Raw genomic sequence first — 22,668 nt, 5'->3', positions numbered from 1 at the left:
CAGTTATGACAGATTTCACAAAAGTTTCATAATATGTAATTCCACAACTTGTACAACAAATTATGTCGTAACTTGCGCAATCATTTTAGGTGGCATAACTTTGTGGCGTAGTGACTGAAAATTACCGGTATTTTATATGTGACAGAATTTTTTTTTTTAAGCTGCTGCACGATTCCCAAAAGAAAATCGGCCAAACTGTTTTCATAATGGCGGACGGAGATGGCGAACGCTCTCATGTAAGTGTTACTTACACGTACATGTATAAGCTAATTGAACGACCAATACCATCTCATATAAATATGTTCAATGATCATGCAACACTGATTCAAAAATTCTGTGCTCAGGATGTGCATGGGGAGTCTTCTACGCAAAGCAATGGGGAATTTGGGCTCTTAATTTAATATAGCTCCATGACCAACTGAATGAAAACAGCTTGTTTGCTGCTAGCAGACATCTTAAAAGTCTCCCACTGTCTTGTGCGCATAGGCACACAACAATCATAAGATTTGTTTCTCCCCAAATCTGATTATGAGTTACAATTCCGATTCCAAATGAAATGAGTAGTACCATTGCACGTCCACTCAAATTTACGTCACACCACACATTACTACAGATACTGGCGAGGATCTTGCAGGAGAGATCGGGTTAGTTGTGTTTTTTTTTAGATGGCCACGTTGGAGGCGATTGGGGCCTTGTCCGAGGATGGGTCCAGAACCGGCCGGTCCCTGATGCGACGAATGGTGATAGAAATGAGGAGTACCAACCAGAATAAGACACCAAACCATGAGGCACCCTAAAGTACAAAAGAAAAAAGTGAATGGAAAGTAAATATACAGTGCAGGAACCATTACATAGAAAACGGACAATAATATACATGTGAAATATTGATATCATCAGGGCTCAATTTCATAGCACTGCTTAACGGCCGCTTTGGTGCTTACCGAGCCTCCATCTATTTCATAGAGACCGTAAGCAGTAAGCACAGCAAAAACATACTTTATAACCCAAGAGTACAACGTTGCTTAAATCAGTGACGTAATAGAAATCTTCATGTGCGCGCAACCATTGGCACATCCACATCATGAAATAGAGCTTAAGCATGACTTTCTGCTATAGTAAAGACAACTTTTCTGTGACTTTTAAGCCCGGCGCACACCTTCCCGATTTTACCCGTTTTCCGGATCACCCAATCAACGCTACATTACCCGCACACTTGCCCAATTCCGTCCTAAAATCGGTCACATAATGATCAGTGACATGATGACCAGTCACATGATGATAACCAGTCACATGATGACAACCAGTCACATGATGACAACCATGTGACGTACTTTGTGAATCTGATTGGTCCGGTGAAATCGTATCCGGAGAAATCAGATGCGAAACAATCAAAAAAGGTTTGATTTCATCCGGGCGCCCGGTTTACTCTAGACTTGATGACAAGTCGTTAGACTATAGTGGTTTATGTCCGTCATCAGCGCCAGAATCTGCATACCACCGCCGTTCATGCAACGTAAGCGCTACAACCATTCATGCAAAAGTCATGTACATACTACCGCGCGGCATGGTCAGAGCACACGCATGGGGTCGAAAATGTACGTAGCGTCCTCGCTACTAGGACAGCATGCGGTACGTCGTACCCCCGGCACAGAGCTTGGCAGTCGCGCACTGCGGACGCGATTAAAACCACTCATTACAGACTTGATTTCAAGTCTAGGTTTACTCAGATGATCGGTCTGAATTTTCAGCACATGCCTCTGGTGAACTGGTAAAATTGGAAAGGTGTACGCTGGCCTTTAAGTAGCGCTATGAAATTGGGCCCAGATAAGAGAGGTTTGGCATTGAAACAGATTCCATCAATTTGGGGTGTACGGTACTTTTTTTCCTGTCCCTGTTACACCCGTCGTGTTTCATTTGTAATTCTGGTTTCACTCCTTCATGTATTCTTCCTCTAAGATGTGAAACAAATGATCTACCCAACAAAAAAATGTTACTTTGAAGTCATTTTTGATGACACTTGAATGGCAAATTACAAAGTTCAGAGGTAACAGGGACAGGAAAATGGCAGACTTTAGATGCTACATTTATAAAATGACCCACATGTAAGCAAATGTTTACTAGATCCAAAAACCATGAACAGCTAACGCCCAAAAAAAAAAGTCTCTGGTTTCTGGTATGGAGCTTGCCCCAAAAGTGGTGTGGCGACGCGGCTTTTGTTTTGTTTATTTTTTCCTTTTTTTTCCTTCACATGTCGGCTGATGACTGCAAATGGTGCCCGACTAAATTTAGTGCAAAATGTATTGGAGCCCAGAGAGGCCACATAAAGCTTATACTCGATCGTAACCCCATCTAAAAACATGTTAAAATTGTGCAGCAGCAGGATTCCAGTCAAACCAGTGAGTTTGGCGGTTTTGAGACATCATCTTACATTGAAAAAAAAAAAGTTTTCATTTTGCCGACGCGCATGGCTACGGCGACGCGTGCGCATATCAGAAACCAGAGACTTTTTTTGGGGGGGGGCCTAATCCAATGTTTCACATTTTTAGAAACCACAAACCATACATCATAAGCACTTAATTTTGTAAAAATCAGATCATGCATGATTACATGTACATGTACACATACCTATCAATTTAAAACCTTAAAAGCAGGTAAAATTGACAAGTTACTATGCATTATACAAGGATCTGCATAGCGAGCAAAAGTTGATGGCCCACCTGGCATGCATTCCATATACATGTACCTCTGCATGCAAAACGTTCCTTTTGTTGCATGGCTTAATTCCAAATGACTGCTAACCAAATGAGCAAACTTTGTACACTACACCTATGCCCAATCACAGAAACCCAGGTTTAAGCAATACAAGGTGGAAGAATGAGTTGTAGTGCCCTTGCGTACCGGTAGTTCTAAAAATTGCTTTCTTCACCACAAGAGGGCCTGTATATATGCTGGGAATATTGTGTAGGAAAAAACCTGGAGCCGATTTCATGAAACTCGTCTTATCTTACGACTCATCTTAGGACTTAAGATGAGTCACTGCTCTAAGATCGATTCTACATGTAGCTACATGTATATTGTGTAAGACTCGTCTAAAGACCGATTTCACTAAACGCATCTAATAAGCAAGCGTTTTAATACCACTTTTTGATAGAACACTCGCGAAAGTTGCAGTTTACACAGTAAAACATATAAAGCTCACTGCACACACTGCACTGATGTACGTGTTCTACCTAACCCCCGAGGACCGACACACAAAGGGAGAACAACAGATCCTTTCAGTTCTCGGGCGTTGTGTTTTTGTTCAAAACGGTCCTCTGTAGTACAATGTAGGTTCGTGTGCTTAGTCTATGGGAGAGTGTTATATTACATGGAAAAGGGAAACACAAAGCATTGTCCTCGGGAGCATAGTAAAACAAGAGTGTATGTACATGTACATGTAGTAGTATCATGTGGATCTTTATGAACAATCTGAACAGCAATATCCAAGATTTGAATTTTGGGGTTGGGTTTCTTTAACGTGTGCCCGGATACCCGTGTTTTTTTCAATCAGGCACCCTATTCCCAAACTACCTTTAATGCACACCCCTAACGCGTACTGCTTTGTGCGCGTATGGTGCGAAGTACACTTGGCTAATAATATTTCGTTTTGCACAAGCTCATAGCGTCTTTGCGTGAGGTTCAGACGTTGTCACATGTAGCATTCCAGTGGTTTCTCCCAACTCTCCCATTGTAACCATTGCAGGGATACTTTTGCATGGAGTCCATGGTTACTGAAGAGTTTTCCCTTCAATTCAGTAGAGCCATGAAATTTGGATTCGATAAAGCTCGCAAGCATGCATGCAAAAAAAAAACACTAGGTGTTTCTCATCAATCATAAACACAGATACCTTTAACCCTAACCGCCCTGAATCCTTCAAATCCTCTTTGCCAAAGTGGAGGAATTTGGGGGATGGAGGTTACATGGCGAAAGCCCATTACTGATTCCGAAGGATGCACTTTGTCAAGGTCTTGGGCCGGACCTTGTGTTGTTTTTGCTCAGCCATGCATAAATATGGCCTGAATTACAATGTGTGCTTGAAATCCTCTGTACTGCTCCAGGATGGCACTGGCCAAGCCTCAACATATTGACAGTCACTGCCACTGGATTTTGCAGGATTCAGGCAGTGGTTACCCCTCTGTGGACCATATTTCAGGCATGCAACTGGGAACTTAGGAAAAAACGAGGAAATTCCGAATCACACAAGACTTTGTACAGTGGTTTTCAATTTGTAATGGCATTCATGAGAAGTAAAAAACGAGGAAATCAGCGGATCCGAGGAAAAGTTTCATGCCTGATATTTCCAGAAATAATGGAGGAATTTGCAGGATTGAGGCTATATGCTATTTTTCCATGAGGCCAATTGGAGGATTTGCAGGATGGATCGAGGCTACATTCCTAGCAAAAGAGCCTAGGGAGTTAGGTTTAATGTCTATACTGTAAAAACCAATCATAATTATCATTGAGTGCATGTGTTCACACATGATTACTTACATGTACTTTGTACAATTAGCTAAGTACATGTACTGACGTACATGTACAAATTGTACTCTGTAAAACTGAATGGTGCACTTTCCACCCTTGTTCTTTGTAATAAACATGGGCTCTCTTGTTTTGGATTTTTGTTTTCATCGGGACTAGGCAAGTTCAAGTACTTTATATTGTTTACAGGATGATTAGACAGACAGAACGAGCGAAGGGATCAACACTTAACAAAGCAAAGGTCAGGGGAGGTGGGGAGAGCGGCTGGTTAGGAGGCTAGCATCGAGGGTTAGGGTGAAGAAAAGAAAACAGTTGCGACACTCAAAAATTTGAACAGCAACATTGTGTGGTTAATTAAGTATAGGTGATATGCACAACAGACCATACAGTAATTGTCCAATTATCATTGATAGTGACAATGTAACTCGTTTATCTCATCTTTTCACAGAGCATTGTCGGCTTGTAAAATACAAAATGTAACGTGGCAGAGGGCTTTTGTCTGCATGTACATGACTAGCCCAAGTTGGACGACGTCTTTATTGCATTACGACGGACGTCCAGGGTATAAATTGTACCACCATAGCGCAAAAAATTATAACACACTTTTTGCATATTTTTACCTGACGGAGGAAGCTGAAATTTCGCTTACATATTCCTTGAGTCGAGAACTGTACATGTATGCGCTGGGTTTAGAAAAGGCAAACATGTCCGTGGGCAGCACATTTACCGAAAATAAACCGCAAGTCTACGGTACGTTATCGTTGAAAACATTTTCAGTACGAACTCCCCGCCTGAAGACGTACACGCGCGTGCCGTATGCTGCCGTGGCGGCAGCGTGCTTGGTGTGCGCAAGCGCGCGTGTAATCTTCACACGGGGAGTTTGACTGAAAATGTTTTCAACGAAAGCGTGGGATTACAGTTTATTTTCGGTAAACACGCCGCCCGCGGACATATTTGCCGTTCCTAAACCCAGCCCAGGTACAATTCTGGACACAAGAGATATGTAAGCGAAATTTCAGCTTCCTCCGTCAGGTAAAAATATGCAAAAAATGTGTTATAATTTTTTTTCGCTATGGCAGGAGAGATTCATACCCTGGACTCTGTTGCATGTACACAACAGAGTCCAACCTGGGCTAGTACATGAATGACAAACAGCATACATGTAAAGACCTTATTATCGAAAAGAGTAAACGACATGTTTACATTTGCATGTAAAACAAAAAATGGGATTTCTGTTTTAAACATGCCAACCAGACACTGGGAACATGCATTTTACCCATAGAGCTATAGTAAACTACATGTACTAAGGCGCAACCTCCTCATTCCCCCGCAGAGATACGGTACTTTGAAGCCGTCCTGAATTCATGTGCGTGTTTGTAGAACATAATGAAATCCGATGGAATGAATGTTGAATAATATACATGTATCCTAAAAATGCAACGCGCAAACTGTACATGTACAATGCACGTATTTGCCTTGTTTTGCGCAGAGCAAAATGCAACGCTCATGTATTGATTGTGCGTTTCGGTTTTCAGCGTATCGGCTTTGATAACTCACTGGTATAGAATACAAATGCAAATAGCCGCACTAAAGCCGTACTAAGTTCTCCATAGGTTTGTGCACAAACAGGGATGCGCCCAGCACGCTTCACTTTCACTTTGTACAGCGAGTCAGCGCTATAGTAATTTAATATAGCTCTATGATGGTACTTGATACACTATGAAAACCATGAAATTTCATTTGCAATGGAAAGGGGTAGCGGTATGTAATGGTATTTTCCGACTCTCCCAAAATCACATGGTAATGATGACCAGCATACGTGTACCCTTACATGCACAGCTCAAACTATTCACCAATTTAAAATGAAGTTTGTATGGTACACTATGAAAACCATGAATTTTTGATTTGAAGTGAAACAAGGTATTTTATGGTACTTTCCCAACTCTCATGAAACCACATACATGTTAATGTACATGCACAGTACAACAAACTCAACCGTTTAAAATGAAATTTCACTATTCACACAAGGTATGAACATGGAAGAATGGTTTGCCGTGGATTGTTTACACATGAGCCGAGTCACCATAATTTAATTTGGTTTCCAAAGCCAGAAAAAAAAAGTCACATGCAAAATGTGGGTTTCCATAAACAGAAAATGTATACATGTACATGTGTACATGGCCCAGTAATTTCTACATTTCTTCACTGAGTCCATGGGTACATGTACAAGGTACATGTACAACATGTACATTGTACATGTAATTTACATTTGTGTCACAGCATCACTAACAAAAAGCAGGAACAGCAGCTATGACAACCCTGTTAAAAACAATTTCCTGACATTTCTTAATATACATGTATTTTCTAGATGAAAATATATCTTGTTTCAAGAAATATTTTCTTGTATCCCAAGAAACTATTTCTTGGGTGTGCGATGACAATAATTTTCTTATAGTAAGATGTTTTTCTTATTATAAAAAAACCCTTGTTTTTAGCAGTGATGTTGGTTTAATACACGACTGGTCTTCACTGCGGTCCAGCATGGGCTTTAAGTTCTGATGCCAGTAACGCCTGATTTCATATGCCTTAAACCATATTTTACATTTTGAACACAGAACTAGATGTACATGTATACATGTACGTAAAAGCAGCTTTCAAAGTACCGGTACATAAACTACAATTTATAAACACCCTAAACAGTTTACCCATTCCTATTGGTCAAGAGCCCGTCACGTGGCCGGTTTTAAATGGATGTTTAAGACATGGCTGGCTGGTCTTAAATACTTTTCCAGTGTCACATGAAATTTGAAATCCATTTTATTGGTTGAACCTTCACAATCCTCACGTACATGTAGGCATTCGCAATACTACCAGTGAGTCAGTATTTCATAGTCCGAAATTCACACTACACCGAAACATGTACGTTCTGCACGACATCACGCAGTACAGTGTATGTTTGATGCGCACCAATCTCCATTTAAGGAGTTGTTTACCAAAGGGCCTTACCACTTTATAGCTAGAGGGATGTTTTGTTGAACGAAATCGTTGGAAATTTATAATTTTTCCAATTTTTGACTCTTGTGGACAGAAAATGTTTGACTTTTTTTTTACGAAAAGGTGTATGAATGCCGACAATTACCCGAGCCTTTGGCTCGGGTAATTATCGGCATCCAGACTCCAACCGGTCTTAAACAGAGTGTTTAAATACCGACCAAGCACACATTTATTTCCTTTTATTTAAAATGATGGCAAATTCTAACTTCATGCACAACATGCAGGAACATGCAGGAAGATGGCAGAATGTAAAAAAACAAGCATGCACACCATGCACACGGTGCAGCATCAACAAAAGAATCTCACTAACTTGCAAACCGCCTGTGTGAAAAAAAATGGCCGTGCTCCAAGTAAGTTTTAAGAAAGCATGGGTTTTCGCTCCTCCTCCGTGGTGCTGATATCTTCCTTTCTAACGCAGCGACGGACTAGGAGTGCCCCCAGCAAGAGTGTCCAAAACAGGACACTAAACCAGGAGGCACTCTGCGTATCATGGAGGTGGTGGAGGCATCAGTAAAAGCAGCAAAAAAAGAATGAAAAAAAAACAGGAAGGAAGGAAGGGAATAAGACAAAGTGTGGTGGAAATGATGGTAAATTATACGCAACTGAGTGGTGAGTACGTGTAGATGTAGGCTGTATTATGTGTTAATTTTATGTTTGGCACTTGATTAAACACAAGCATTAAAATAAATTACATACACGTACATGTACATTGTGTACATGTACAGGGTGAGTAAAAAATAAACGAAACCCAAATGTCGGGACCATTGTTTCAGTGAAGTTCTGCATGTAGCACTTGTGAATCGTTGTGTTAAATGGTTTTCGTTTTGCTGAAAGAACGTACACCTTTTTGTGATCCGTGGACAGAACTTTAAAACGGTGGTTGTGCTTACAATTCGGTAGCTTGAAAATTACATGAGTCATTTGAATAATTCTTGTACTAAAAGAAAGCTTATGAATTGGGCTTTCATATCCTAGATTTTGAAAGTGCTACATGCAGAACTTCACTAAAACAATGGTCCCGACATTTGGGTTTTGTTTCTTTTTTTTACTCACCCTGTATTTGTCTACAAAACATGTCCTTCTTTTGATCTTAAATATAACTATGTTGTTCACTAAGGAATCAAACCAAAATTTCAGATCATGAACATGTACGTAAACAAGGCATGACAAATTTTACGGAGCAAGTTTCATCAGCTTTGTGCATGAGAGTGAGATGTAAACACCATATGCAGCCGAAAGCTTCTGGAGGAATGCAGGATCACCCCTGATGTCAATGCACACCTCCTCGATTGTGTGTTGCGCCAAACGATCCAGGAGGTGTGCAATGACATCAGGGGTGATCCTGCATTCCTTCAGCTCGATACAAGTATACAGCTTGATGCAACTACATGTATATACAGCTTGATGCAGCCATTTCGACGCAAGGCAGCTATTGCTGGAATCAATCACAATAACAGTCTCTGCCCTCACAGTACCAATTTACTCCCGGCTGGTGAGAGGCAACGAGTGCCAAAGTAGCTTGCCCAAGGGCACACGCACCACAACCCCAGGCTGGACTCGAACCCACAACCTGCAGCTTTACCCGCAGACCACAAATCAAATGCTCAAGACCACGAAGTCACACATACTGAAATTTGTATTCTTGTGGAGACATTTCTTTGTTCTCGTGTAGTAAAGTTTTCGAGTTTGAAAGTGAAGATTCAAAATGCTCTCATTTTAACCAGAACTAATTTCCTTGGCTGAAATTCGGACTTAATATCCCTTTTCTAAAACTCTTCCATTTTCGACAGATCAACCCACCTTAAAAATTTCTAGTTTTTGAGTGAAATCCATATACATGTATATATTTCGTGAAAATCTTGTTGAGACGAATTCATCTATAGAAATTGCCCTTTGGAGACGTATAAAATCTTTTGTTCCCTATTGTGTGCATGTCTCCACAGGACACGGTATATCAGATCACGGCGCTCTGCACACTATACATGTACATATCCCATACCAGTATGTGAACCAATGGTAATCGTCCCTATTGTAGAAATCCTGGTTGCATGATGCTGATCCAAATATTTCTGTAAGAAACACCCAAGTTGGACACTGACACATACGTGTATGTAGCGTTTCTCTCGTGGTAGGGTAATCTGGATATTGAATTTGGCAAGGCAGATGTGCAACATTTTCAACAAACACACAGTGCTGCTACTCGGCAAGACAAAAGCATTCCACTCGTTTACAATACAATGTTTGAATTGACTGACATGCATTGCGAGAAGTACATGTAAAAATACTAATTTTTTTTTCTATTTAGGGCAGCTGCAACCTTCTGAAAATAAAAAGAAACCAACACAAACATTTAAAAGAAGCAAACTCTCAACAGGTTCTTCACAAACAAGCAATAAACACGCAAAGTACACTTAGCAAAAACACTTGGAGACTGGTACGTACTTGCGCCGTGGTCAGAAAGCCAAACCAGTTCCCTCCAGAATACGCCGTGTGATCGACTTTTTGGTCTGCTTTACATGAGGGTGGGCGGTTCCAATTCTGACCCGACAAGTCCGCGGAACACCTGCGGAGAAACAGAGGGACATAAACAAGCGTCACAAGACAAGTCACAAGTCAATCATGAATACATCACATGAGTGCTAGTCTAATATACCACACAAAGGAAAAGTGAATACTTTTACAAAGAGCAGACACGATCCTTAAAAAGTTGAACAAGGAAATTGACTGAGCCCCGAGACACTCGGAATACTGACCCGCCACGCTATGAACTAAGCTATCTAGCCCTTTGCAGGTCAAGACGTCACAAATTCGATTTCGTGTTCGCGCCGAGTAGGAACTGGTCTTAATGCAGTTCAGAGTTGAAATGAAATCCTAAAAAGTTGGTCACAAGTTGGTCACAAGTCGGTCAAGATTCAGTCACAAGTCAGTCACAGGTCGGTCCCAAGTCGGTCACTAGTCAGTCACAAGTCGGTCACAAGTTGTTCGCAAGTCGGACACCAATCGGTCACAAGTCAGTTAAAAGTCAGTCACAAGTCAGTCACTAGTCAGTCACAAGTCAGTCACAAGTCAGTCACAAGTCAGTCACAAGTCAGTCACAAGTCAGTCACAAGTCAGTTACAAGTCAGTTACAAGTCAGTCACAAGTCAGTCACTAGTCAGTCACAAGTCAGTCACAAGTCAGTCACAAGTCAGTCACAAGTCAGTCACAAGTCAGTTACAAGTCAGTTACAAGTCAGTCACTAGTCAGTCACAAGTCAGTCACAAGTCGTTCGCAAGTCGGACACCAGTCGGTCACGAGTCAGTTACAAGTCAGTCACAAGTCGGTCAAAAGTTGTTCGCAAGTCGGACACCAGTCAGTCACAAGTCAGTCACAAGTCAGTCCCAAGTCGGTCACTAGTCAGTCACAAGTCAGTCACAAGTCAGTCCCAAGTCAGTCCCAAGTCGGTCACTAGTCAGTCACAAGTCAGTCACAAGTCGTTCGCAAGTCGGACACCAGTCGGTCACAAGTCAGTTACAAGTCAGTCACAAGTCGGTCAAAAGTTGTTCGCAAGTCGGACACCAATCGGTCACAAGTCAGTTACAAGTCAGTCGTAAACCAGTTGGTCCCAAGTCATTCTCAAGTTGGACACCAGTCAGTCACAAGTCAGTCACAAGTCAGTCACAAGTCAGTCACAAGTCAGTCACAAGTCAGTCCCAAGTCAGTCACAATCAGTCACAAGTCAGTCACAAGTCAGTGACAAATCAGTCACAAGTCAGTCATAATGCCGTCAAGACTCACACTGTCACTTTGGTGTCCGTTCCACTTGTTAGACTGCCGCAGAATCGATTGAATCCAATGCTGAGTATACAGGAGTCGATGAAGAGTAGTGCCAGGCAGACAGCATTGATGATGATCGCTGGTAGCATGATCCAGCGCCTAATAACATGGCAGAGGAAATGTTATGGTTGTTAATGATAAAATGAAAAATAGTTGAAGTCAGTTAACCAATTTTCAGCAGCATTAGAAGGCACCAAAACTGAGAATCAATGCTACCACCAAAGTACAGTGGAACGTGGCTATACCGAACACCGCTACACCGAACATTCCGCTATACCGAAGATCGTCCTCGGCTTTTGATTTCCATGTACAAAACGTACGGAACATTGTTGTTGAATAATGTTGACAGAAGAGTGACAAGTGGCTATTATTTCCACAAGGAATAGAAGGGGAAAGCCACCCATTGCTGTCGGTAGTAAACTCAAAAACTGTGTAATTACATAATTCAATAGTCGGCACGTGTTAAAGTCATCTTTCAGTGACTACCAGGGCATGCAGGGTGAAGTTCTGAAGGGCGCTATTTATTGAAAAGTGAGTACCGGAGCACCGGCGGCTTCTGTGGAACAATTTCTGTGGATCCCGCGATAATCCACTGTATTAAAAACACCTAACAGGGATGCTAATAGGTTTTTGCTCATGGGCCGGAAAAAACTATTGCATTAACCACACGTACGGTACTAACATCTCAATAGTCAATACCACACATTGCGTATGTCAACAACAAACATACAAAGTACAATACATGCATGTACATTCGTGTATCACGCTAGTACCGGTATGGTGATCATCATGGAGCAGGGCATGTACAACGATCTGTCACTCGCACACCAGTATACTTAGCTTTTAAAGTATCGTTCGCAGAACAATGTGAATGCGGAATGTTTATGGGCAATTCCACGGTTACTCACGTTACATTTTTGATGTACTTTTGAGTTTCCTTGGGCTGCAATTACCTTACTGAAAAGGTTTAATAACTGTTATCCCCATGGTAGATATACATGTAGATAGAGTAGACCTAGACCTACCTAAGCACCAAAGATGACATCCAGAAAAATGTGTTATGTATAATAAACAAGACACACAAAATCAGTTACTCACGTTTCATTTTCATAACGAGAGTAACCGATTTTGTGTGTCCAGAAAAATGTGTTATGTATGATTTAAACAAGACACACAAAATCGGTTACATTACATTTTCGTAACATGAGTAACAGATTTTGTGTGTCTTGTTTATCATACATAACACATTTTTGCTGGATGTCATCTTTGGTGCTTAGGTAGGTCTAGGTCTACTCTATCTACCATGGGGATAACAGTTATTAAACCTTTTCAGTAAGGTACCGGTAATTACAGCCCAAGGAAACTCGATAGTATATCAAAAATGTAACGTGAGTAACCGTGGAATTGCCCTTATGCAGAAAACTTCTGTTTGATCGATTGCCAGCCGTACCAGTCTAGCACACTGACAACATGTACAGTACATGTACTGGTACCGGTAGCTCATAACCAATCTTCTTCCTGGCTTATGAGCGACTATCAAACAACGTAGTTATAACGACTTTGCCCACTGACTGAACGAAAACATGCTTCTATATTTTTTAATTTCTCCTTGCACACAGTTAATTATTATTCTGGCCTGCAAAGGGATGGAATGCCAGAGTATTTTTTGAACAACAGTGTTTCGATGACATTATTGTTCCATTTTGAGCTGGGCAGGTACGTTCGCAGGGCCAAATTTGGAAAATTAGGAGATTTCTGTTACTGTTTTAATTTGCAATATTCTGATGATATTTCCAACAGTATTCCTGAAAACGGAATCAATCTTAGTCTATAGTCCAGAATGAAAAAAATGCATTGAATTTCTGGAAGACCAAATAGAATGTAGATCTGTAGTGCATGCACTAAATGCACGTGCTTATCATAAAAAAAATTACAAATTTTTTATTCGACAGGGCAGAGACATTCATGTACCTTTCTTTGGTCCATTTAAAGAAGACAGCCACATGGTAGACACAGCAAACCAATGCGTAGAATGCTACGATGATGTCTAAGCCAACACTGAAGCCGCACACACCATTGCTGCCCAGCTGCGTGAAAGCGAAGGCTGTCTGATTGCACCAAGCAACCTCGCCAAAGAGAATACAGTCTCCTCCAAAGGATTCCTGGATGGCAACAAAGGAGGGAAAGGAAACCATGAGTAACGAATTGGTGTTTTTTTTTTTTTTTCATTTTGTTTTATTGAAGAATGAACAGATCACTATGTAGGACTGCATTGGGATCTATACATACGTGTTAGGTCTGTCACAATATTGGCGACCAAAAGTGGGACGTTAGAGATCAGAAGCAAGATGAAAGCTGCATGCTGTTAGTTTTCTCTTACAGCTACAGTCCATCATTTGCAGCTATCCAAAAAGTAACTGACTCATTGACAGTAACTGAATTATTGTTGAAAAACATACTCAGTTTAAAGATAGTAATGGGACTAAACTCCCTGTGAAATTATTCTTTCTGGCAAGCTGTCATTTTAAAGTACCTGTTCTGTGCATATTCTTGGTAGTTGACCAGTTTTCTGGACTGCACCTTTGGAATCCAGCACAGCAGGGGACCATTAATGTACGTATGTAAATGCGTATGCAAATGTACCGTACATGGAAAATGTAGCTGTCCCCATCATATTTTTTTTTCTTGTACAAATGAGTGAACATGTACATGTACCGGTATGTCCCCACAATAACGGAATACATGCGTGTACGTATACATGTATGTACTGTACAAATACATACACATGAAAAATCAACTGCACATTGCACAAGCGACTAGTACATTTTGTAAATTCCATACATTCAAGCCTTCTCAATACACCCATTGACTTGAAAGCCAAGGTCAATGACCTCTGCCGTCTGGCTTCTGCAATTCAGTGACGAAGATGCAGGTAATGTACATGTACATTGTACATGTACATGTATGAAAATGTCACCTGTACATTACATATCAGGCATACAACTAGGAATTTAGAAAAAAAATTTAGGAATAATCCTATAACCACACAAGACTTCGCACAGTGATTTTAAATTTGTAACATTTGGCATTCCTGAGAAGTAAAAAACGAGGAAATCAGTGGATCCAAGGAAAAGTTGCACGCCTGCAAAAACTGTACCCTGATACACTGTTATACATGTACCGTACCGGTCGGTACATTAGGTTTTCCCGTTCAATTTAAAAAAAAATTATCACCAAAATAGCTTCAGTCTTTCAGAGTCGTTCTTCAGAGTCGTTCGTTTCAGCGCACATTTGAATGCAGCTTAAGATACATCTTTCAATTTAAAAATAAAAGAACATTAAAAGAGTTTTTTAAGTACGCTCAGTAAGGAAAATAGGGCAATCAAATTTTAAAGCACGCTCATTCAAATTGAAAGTAATCATATTTGCCAAAGCCTTGAGGCATGAGCATTTGGTCAAATAAATTTGTCAATGGACAAATTTGGACAATTTGGCATTGAAATTGAAATGCATCCTTACGGTACATGTACAAAATTCTAAGAGAATGATCACAGAAAATTGAAAGAAATATACATTGACGTGTACAATTCCAAGAATATGCATTTAAACCCTAACTCCGTAGGCCTTTTTGCTAGGATGTAGCCGCAATCCTGCAAAATCCTCCAATTGGCCTCATGGAAAAATATAGCCTCAATCCTACAAATTCCTCCATTATTTCTTGAATACGGTCCGTGGAGGGGTGACCACTGCCTGAATCCTGCAAAATCCTGCAGCAGTGACTGTCAATATGTTGAGGCTTGGCCAGTGACATCCTGGAGCAGTACGGAGGATTTCAAGCATAATCCAGGCCTATATTTATGCATGGCTGAGCAAAAACAACACATTAGGTCCGGCCCAAGACCTTGACAAAGTGCATCGTACGAAATCAGTAACGCACTTTTGCCAAGTAACCTCGATCCTCCAAATTCCTCCATTTTGGCAAAAAGCATTTTGAAGGATTCAGGGCGGTTAAGGTTATACATTTCTTGTACGTTATTCATAAATACCTGAGACAGTTCACCAATTCCTATTGGTCAAGAGCCCATCAAGAGGGTGGTTTTACATGTAAATAGCCGGTAAAACACCTCTGCGTCTTCTGCGCCACATCACGCAGTACGCGTGTGCCAATTTCCATATTAGGAGATTTTCAGCACTACACATGGGAGGCACATACCGGTACCATAAACATGGTCAGAGGCTTGTTTCACAAAACATGAAGTAAAATTGTTGAACAAAATCGTTGGAAGTAATGAAGTTTTGACTTGTTTTTACTTTTTGACCAAAAGGTATTGATGAAAGGTTTGCAAATATTGAGTGGCTTCAAGCAAAAAGTGTTTTTTTGCTACATTGAAAACTTTACATGTAGGTTTTGATTTTCTTGTTACAGTGCTATGTACCGGTACTTATTATAGAACTTCACCCTTATACATGTAGGCATTGAATATTTTGATAAATTTTGTTATAGACTGAGATATGTAGACAAATTGTTCTGATAAATTTCTATCTGCGTGGCACTCACTGTCAAAGTCTACAAATCTCAGCGAGATAGAAGACATTAAGAGCCGGTACAAAATGCATGACATAAATATGTACTGGTGCACACATCATACCCGTACCTTATATATATGTACGTCATACAGGTGTACATGTATTTAGTGTATTTTGCATCAATATAAGTACCTCTGTAAATATATTACCCTGGTGTAGATAAGCACAATCAACCGCAACAAGCAAGATACATGTAACAGCTACTGTTAAAGTACAGGTACTGTACAGTGGCCCTTTAAACATGTCAACAAGGTCATTGAAGAAGGCGCAATTTACTTGTGTACATGTTCAATGTAATTCCCATTCCCCACCAAATGCACAACTGGTGAGAATTTTAAACTCGTAAACAGCAGTTGGCATCTGAGTAGCACTTAATTGACCGAGGATATTTCCAGTGCAATCAGTTTGGTATGCCACTATAAAATAGGTGTGGGAGAAATTGGAGATTTCAAACTTCGGTTATCCTAATGTTTTGCAAACCGAATAGCGAATCTGATTTCACAGGAGGTACATGTACCCAAAAAGTATGTAAAAGGTGATGAGTGAGATGCTGCATGCAATGCCCTCCAGAGCTGTAATGGTGAAAAAATGTGTGGAATTAAATAATCTAAATATTAACCCCACAGTCCCACCACTAATAAAATGAATGATGATCTTTCGTCTCTGCTACGAAAGTAAAAATTCTCGTGACAGTCAGGTGATAAAATCGATGTCATGTCTGTACAACATGACTGAAGTACACGTGTATTCACGTACATGTACATGTACATGTAGGGCGTACAAATGTACATGTACCTGTACACGTGTACATGTACACGCACGTGCACGCTTTCATGAGGAAGTTAAAAGCACAAATTATACGCATGTGTGCACCTGTGGATGTTCATTTTAATCCTTCTTTAGACCATTTCTATTCTAGAACTGGAGTACTGTCAATACACAATTCAATACCGCCAATGCAACGCTGTGTACACACACGTGTACGTTGGTCATGGGACTAATAATTTTGACACCATACTATACACAATGTGCCAGTGTACATGTCGTGGAATATACATGTAAAGCACGTGATTTGAATGTAATTACACACTTGCTTTGTCAATAAAAAGGATGTGGTCTTGTTGAAGAATATTAATACCCCAGGATGAGCAACAATAGAATGACATCATTCCTACATGTACATATAGGCATGTTGTATCATGCTGTATTCTGACATATGCCTGAAGTGCTCATTGAAGGGTGAAAAACACAGGCATTTTAATTGACAGCTTGAAGTATGGGGTGATTGTAATTGTGTACATACTGCAGACCTGTTTTGGTGCTCTATTTACAATGTATGTCCATCATTGTTTGGAGGTAAAGCAGGAAATGTAAATAACACATCCATGTAGCCTATACTACATGTACGGTAGACTGTATCACAAGCCAAACTAAAATCGCAAACAAATACTAGTTTTAAATATTAATCAAATTTTGTTTTTAAGTACACTGGACATGCATACGGTACATAAAATGTACCCGGTACATACACGCATCTTGAAAAGGAAACTGGATGGAATAAATATGATAGTTTTGATAGTTGAATTTTAATGTTGCAAAGTTGGACGCCTGTTCTTGTGCACCATTTTTATACTCGTTACAGTCATACAATGAAGGGGGGCACATGGGTTACTCATTTTTAGGAGGGGAACACGCACAGGGTTTTGGTAATTTTTGTGTAGTTTTCAAACAAAATCATTTTTTTACACTGTATTTTTTTCCGGAAATTTTTGGCTTGGTAGGGTACAAAATGTAGGAGGGGGGGGGGGGGTGAGCAATGTGCCACCATGCCTGTGCCCTACAACCTTAAGTCCATACCGGTAATTAGGCTTTTCACAGGGTTTCATAACAATGTTTCACAACTTGTATTCTGGGTCCACTTAGTACATTTTCATGTGGGCCTTTGCACACTAAAGGGGTACATGTACAAAAGTGTGGCATGGGATTGGGAAATGAAGCAAGATATTAATATCAAGTTGTTTGTCCTATTTTCCATTCAAGTACATTCCCACTCCAGTGCTGAGGATTGTACTCATGAAGAATTTAAGACTTTCCAAGAAAATTTTACACAAATATATACGGTATGTATGCTCACAATGTTATGTACATACATGTACGCAATGACAGAAAATTTGTTAATATTGATACCAGTAGAAAGTTATAATTACAATAAATTTCTTTATCAAATATTGTGCCTTTTCATTGTTATCCCTACAGCATTGTCACCTGTAAAAACACTGAGACAATCTACTCTGTTTTTCAGATGTCACAGGGTATCACATGTCTGTTCACAATATTACGTACGTGACACGGACAGAAATTGCAACATTTCTGTCCATGTTACGTACCGGTACGTTACATACTTTATGTGTCTTTAAGACCAACAAAATTGTGTTTATTGTGGCTGCTAGCACTCCTAAATGGGTTATGAATGAGATGACATTTGGGTAAATTTGTGCACATGATAATTAGTGTACTGCCAATTTGTAGCAAACATTATGTCCATTTGCACATGTACAAGACATGTACGTAATTTGTGATGACCCCTGTAATTTCTGAAGTACAGATCATGTTCCTCTACATCTTGTTTGTGCACATGATCATTAACGCCTCAGGAATGTACCAGAATACAGGAAACATCTGAACAAAATATCTTGCTCTGCTGTACCCTCCAGTGTCCCCCTCTCAAATCCCAAATTCTACACCAACCTTCAAAGAAAGACTTAAAAGGCACATGAGCCAGCACGTCTAAGAATTGACCCTAACCCCCATTGGCGTGATACTTCAGAGGCGGCGGTGCCAATTAATTATCCAGATCCAGATGTATCCCATTAGCGTGGAAAAATAGAGTTTTAACATCAAAGCAAAATCATCCTCCAAGCTCAATGCCAACTCACTGTCCCCTAGACTTAGGCCTACATGTAGGACTACATCATTAGTGGGTTGGATTAAAACCCAGCTTTTTCAATATTCAGTTTGAATTCCACTATTCGGTTTGTAAGCAGGTTAATCAGGGAACCCTTCACCTATTCTTTGACATTCAGACCCAGTCAAAACTGTTCATAGGGTTTCCATAGCACCAGGGGCATCAGTCGCTTCTCAAAAGTGGGGGGAGGGGGAGGGGGAGGGGGAGGGGGAGGGGGGAGAACATACTTGTACCGGTACATGTACCTTGCTCAGAACTAATGCAAGTGCGAATCCCTTATGGCGTGCCCCGGAAAAATGTGATTCTAAACGCTCTCTGTGGTGCGATCTGAGACAATTTCTGACCTCTTAAAAAAAAACATTTTTAGCAATTAAGATAATCATTTCAAAATCATTTTCAAGGTTGGAGTCATTGAATAAGTTATTCTGAGCTGTAGGCGTGGGGTTCAGGGCCTGCTTAACATGCCTAAGGGCCCTGAAAAAAATATTCTAGATACTCCGGCGATCTGTGATGCGATCTGAGGCAATTTCTGACCACTTTAACCAATATTTTCTGAGCAAAAGTTACAATGTATATAATAGGGCCCTGTAAATGAGAAACAGGAGTTCAAAAATCTGGGGGGGGGGGGGGGACATTTGATACTGTGTCCCCCATCCTTCAAAAATTGGAGGGGACATGTCCCCCTGTCCCCCCCCCCCCCCCCCCCACCCTTAGGATTGACGCCCATGCATAGCACATTCAGCCAGATTTCACCAAAATTTCATGTTTTACATTTTTCACAAGAAATTAACATGCATGTCAGTATTGTACATGTACATTGTAGGTATGTCTCACATGCACAGCACATTTAAAGCTGTCAACAAAAGACTGGCAATTTGCGAGATATTGTACATCCTAGCTCCAAGGATATATGTACATTGTACACTTTTATGAGGTCCCATCACAGGGATTTTCAAGTTGCATTTTGTCGTTTCTGCTTTAAAAAATAAACTGGCTCTCTTTCTAGGAAATACAGACGCATCATGTTGGTCTTCAACATCTCGTACCAGTTGGGGAAATACAATACAATATTAAAGGGAAAATACAACATTTGCAAACATCAAAAAATAAAACTACCAAATCATTTTGAAATACCTTGCTGGACTGTTAGTGAATGACAGTGTAAAGCATTCTGTAAAATCATGGCGCCTGGTATCATGGCACTTGTTTGCAATCGATTACACACCTATGAACGGGTACAAGCCAGCTAGACTGGTTCCCTGACCTTACAATTCCCAATATATGTAAACTGCTCTGTTTCTTCTTAAATGGAGTCAGGGAACCAGACTACAGGAAAATGATTGTTTTTCTTGGTTTTTATAGCATTTTCGAACCCAAAACCTCAAAAAAGTCAGTGTAACTATATTTGCTATATATTTCCAACCCCCCAATTCCATCCATTTCCGAAAATTACAGCAAAAGCAAATGATGTATATTCCCTTTAAACCTGAAGTGAAAGTGGATGTTACTAATTTAGGAACAGGACCTCGCCTTAAAATTAATTTAGCCAAATCAACATTTCGCTCTTTTAAGCACCAATTCACTTTAATTAACAATGCATTTTGCAAAAACACTTTTACTATTTTTACGGAAGTTGTCAGTTAACCAAATAATTCTCCACAATTACATCCCTTAAAAAAAACATCCAGGGCAATGAATCAGAACCAACAAATATTATTACATCTATTTCAAATAGCTGGAGTTACCCAGCCCTAAATTTTATCATGGGGTTGTCATTTAGGGCTGGAGGACACTTTTCACGTAACCCAGCAACGTAACCCAGCAGCGTAGGCAGGTCCCAAAAAAAAATTGCGTTACACACTAATTGCAACTGCAACTCACCCCAAACTTGCCTGGAATAACCATTACACAGGTCCTTGAAGTTAAAAACGATCCATGATGAAGATTCAGCCTACAATTGCAGTGAAAAAAGGAGGAATAACTGCTAACCTGACAACCTTGCAGGCATGGCCAGGACTGCAATTGGTTTGTGCAAAAAAAAAAATTGTGTACAATGAATGGCGGTCGATTACCATGCACAGCGCGCTGGTACTAGTCGTTTTTGCCGGCTGAGCTGGCCGTTGGCGCATGATGTCACGCAGAAGCGTAAACATCGGTTGCCGTTCCAGTATCGCAGCTGTGATGCGAGTGGTAAACCTCCTATTAGTGCATGAAACAGTGATCGGGTGTTACGCTTCTGCGTGACGTCATGCGCCAACGAAATTTTTTTTGGGACCTGCCTACGCTGCTGGGTTACGTGAAAAGTGTCCTCCAGCCCTAAATGACAACCCAATGATAAAATTTAGGGCTGGGTAACTCCAACTATATTTCAATAACAAGTAGCCCAGGATTTGATTTAAAAAGGCAGCCGATATTTAGCCGGCACTGCTTTCAGTAAACAATATTTTGCAGGATATGCACTGAATTTGCATGATTTGCGCAGTGACTGTTTTATTTTTCATTGACTTAGTCTTTGATATTTTCAGTGTGACAATTTTAGTAGGCCTATGGTTCTGCACTAACATTTTTTATTTTGACTTCTTGTTCATGAGATGGGAATTGGACCATTTTACAATTTCGGACCTTATTTCCCTTTAAAAAAAATCCTCCAGTTGAGTCCAGAGCCACCAATCACAAAAAGGGGCCTACTCTGTAATTAAATGTTGGAGGAGTCAATTAAAAACAAACATGACAAAGAGAGTACACTGTGGTGTGGGCCTTTTCACTGTATTCTTAATTTTGGGGGATGAAAAAATTATAACATTTACAGTCAGTAGGCCCTAGGCCTACATCTAATTCTACCTCCATGGTATGAGTCATGTAACATGCATGACATGTCTGAGTGTGATTACAACGTGTACTATAACTACACAAGCAATGCCATTGCCAATGTACAAGAAGATCAATCATTGGATTTGTGTATCGATACTTACCCTCGAAATTCCAACAGTAATTGCTGTGATCAGGCCTGAGAAGAAAGCAGCTAGATAAAGCACTGTTTCAGTGATCATCAAACATCCTTCGACCGCCATGGCTCTCACGGACAACAGCAAAACTTTCGTTTTTAAATTTTACCTGTGGTTTGGTGTTGCCGTGTCAAGCAAAAACATGGCAAAACTGTACTACTGGAATTGCTGAGTAGCGCCCTCAATAGACAATTAAAGTCTAGTTGGGCTCAGCCCACCTGCCTTGACCGATCACCAGTCCCGTGTAGTGCTAGTGGAGTAGGTTTTGGGGTGAACCCTGACCCTGAGTGCATTAAAATTCCCATAGACACTGGTGTTTACTTGCCTATAATACTCAGATCTCGCACAGGTATTTAAGCTGCACAGAAAAATGATGATCAACATGTCATCTTTCATTTTCTTTTCAATTTTTTGTTGGGTTGACCATAGACTTTTCGAGGAATTACCACCCAAAGAAGACAACCCCTAATTTTTCCCAAAGCGGAAAAGTAGCCATCTTGAAAAAACGATCCCTCCACAACTTAAAATAGTACCACTTTCGAGCCCAATTGCATCCAAAGTGCTCAGAATTGGAACCCCCAAGTCCGGGCTAGAGGTTCATTGCCACAATCTCCCAATTTTATGGCTCTCAGAACTCTCTAATATAGAATATTTTGAAGGTATAATATGAGGTCGGCGGATGGGTTTAGGACTATTTATCAGTATGCGCCCATATCCATAGG

At 40.4% G+C, this 22,668-nt stretch overlaps 1 protein-coding gene across 2 annotated transcripts; it reads right to left on the bottom strand.

Annotated features, from left to right (window-relative positions):
* Positions 1-203: 203 nt before the first annotated feature.
* Positions 204-22,130, bottom strand: LOC119736529 (transmembrane protein 179B-like). 2 transcript variants are annotated; one of them, XM_038210544.1, is made up of 5 exons: positions 21,914-22,126; positions 13,361-13,551; positions 11,351-11,488; positions 10,016-10,136; positions 204-793 (listed from the first exon to the last, which is right to left on the bottom strand). In XM_038210544.1, the coding sequence occupies exons 1-5, from the start codon at positions 22,010-22,012 to the stop codon at positions 662-664; spliced, it is 681 nt and encodes a 226-aa protein (XP_038066472.1). In that variant the 5' UTR covers positions 22,013-22,126; the 3' UTR covers positions 204-661. The 2 variants fall into 2 exon arrangements, with proteins under 2 accessions (XP_038066472.1, XP_038066481.1); XM_038210553.1 differs by lacking the exon at positions 204-793 and adding an exon at positions 7,822-8,053 and having other exon boundaries at positions 21,914-22,130.
* Between the last annotated feature and the right edge of the window lie 538 nt (positions 22,131-22,668).

Source organism: Patiria miniata, unplaced genomic scaffold, assembly GCF_015706575.1.
Source record: "Patiria miniata isolate m_02_andy unplaced genomic scaffold, ASM1570657v1 HiC_scaffold_10, whole genome shotgun sequence".
NCBI classification, from domain to species: domain Eukaryota; kingdom Metazoa; phylum Echinodermata; class Asteroidea; order Valvatida; family Asterinidae; genus Patiria; species Patiria miniata.
Note: the sequence above shows the minus strand (reverse complement) of the source record. Positions and strands in the feature narration are given on the sequence as shown.

What these genes read in the sequence shown, in the direction of transcription:
- LOC119736529 (XM_038210544.1), bottom strand. Translation starts at nt 22,012, where the DNA reads ATGGCGGTCGAAGGATGTTTGATGATCACTGAAACAGTGCTTTATCTA. An exon ending in TTACTGTTGGAATTTCGAGG is followed by an intron (nt 13,552 to 21,913) that starts GTAAGTATCGAT and finishes GTTGCCATCCAG; the next exon opens with GAATCCTTTGGAGGAGACTG. An exon ending in GCTTTCTGACCACGGCGCAA is followed by an intron (nt 794 to 10,015) that starts GTACGTACCAGT and finishes TTTGTACTTTAG; the next exon opens with GGTGCCTCATGGTTTGGTGT.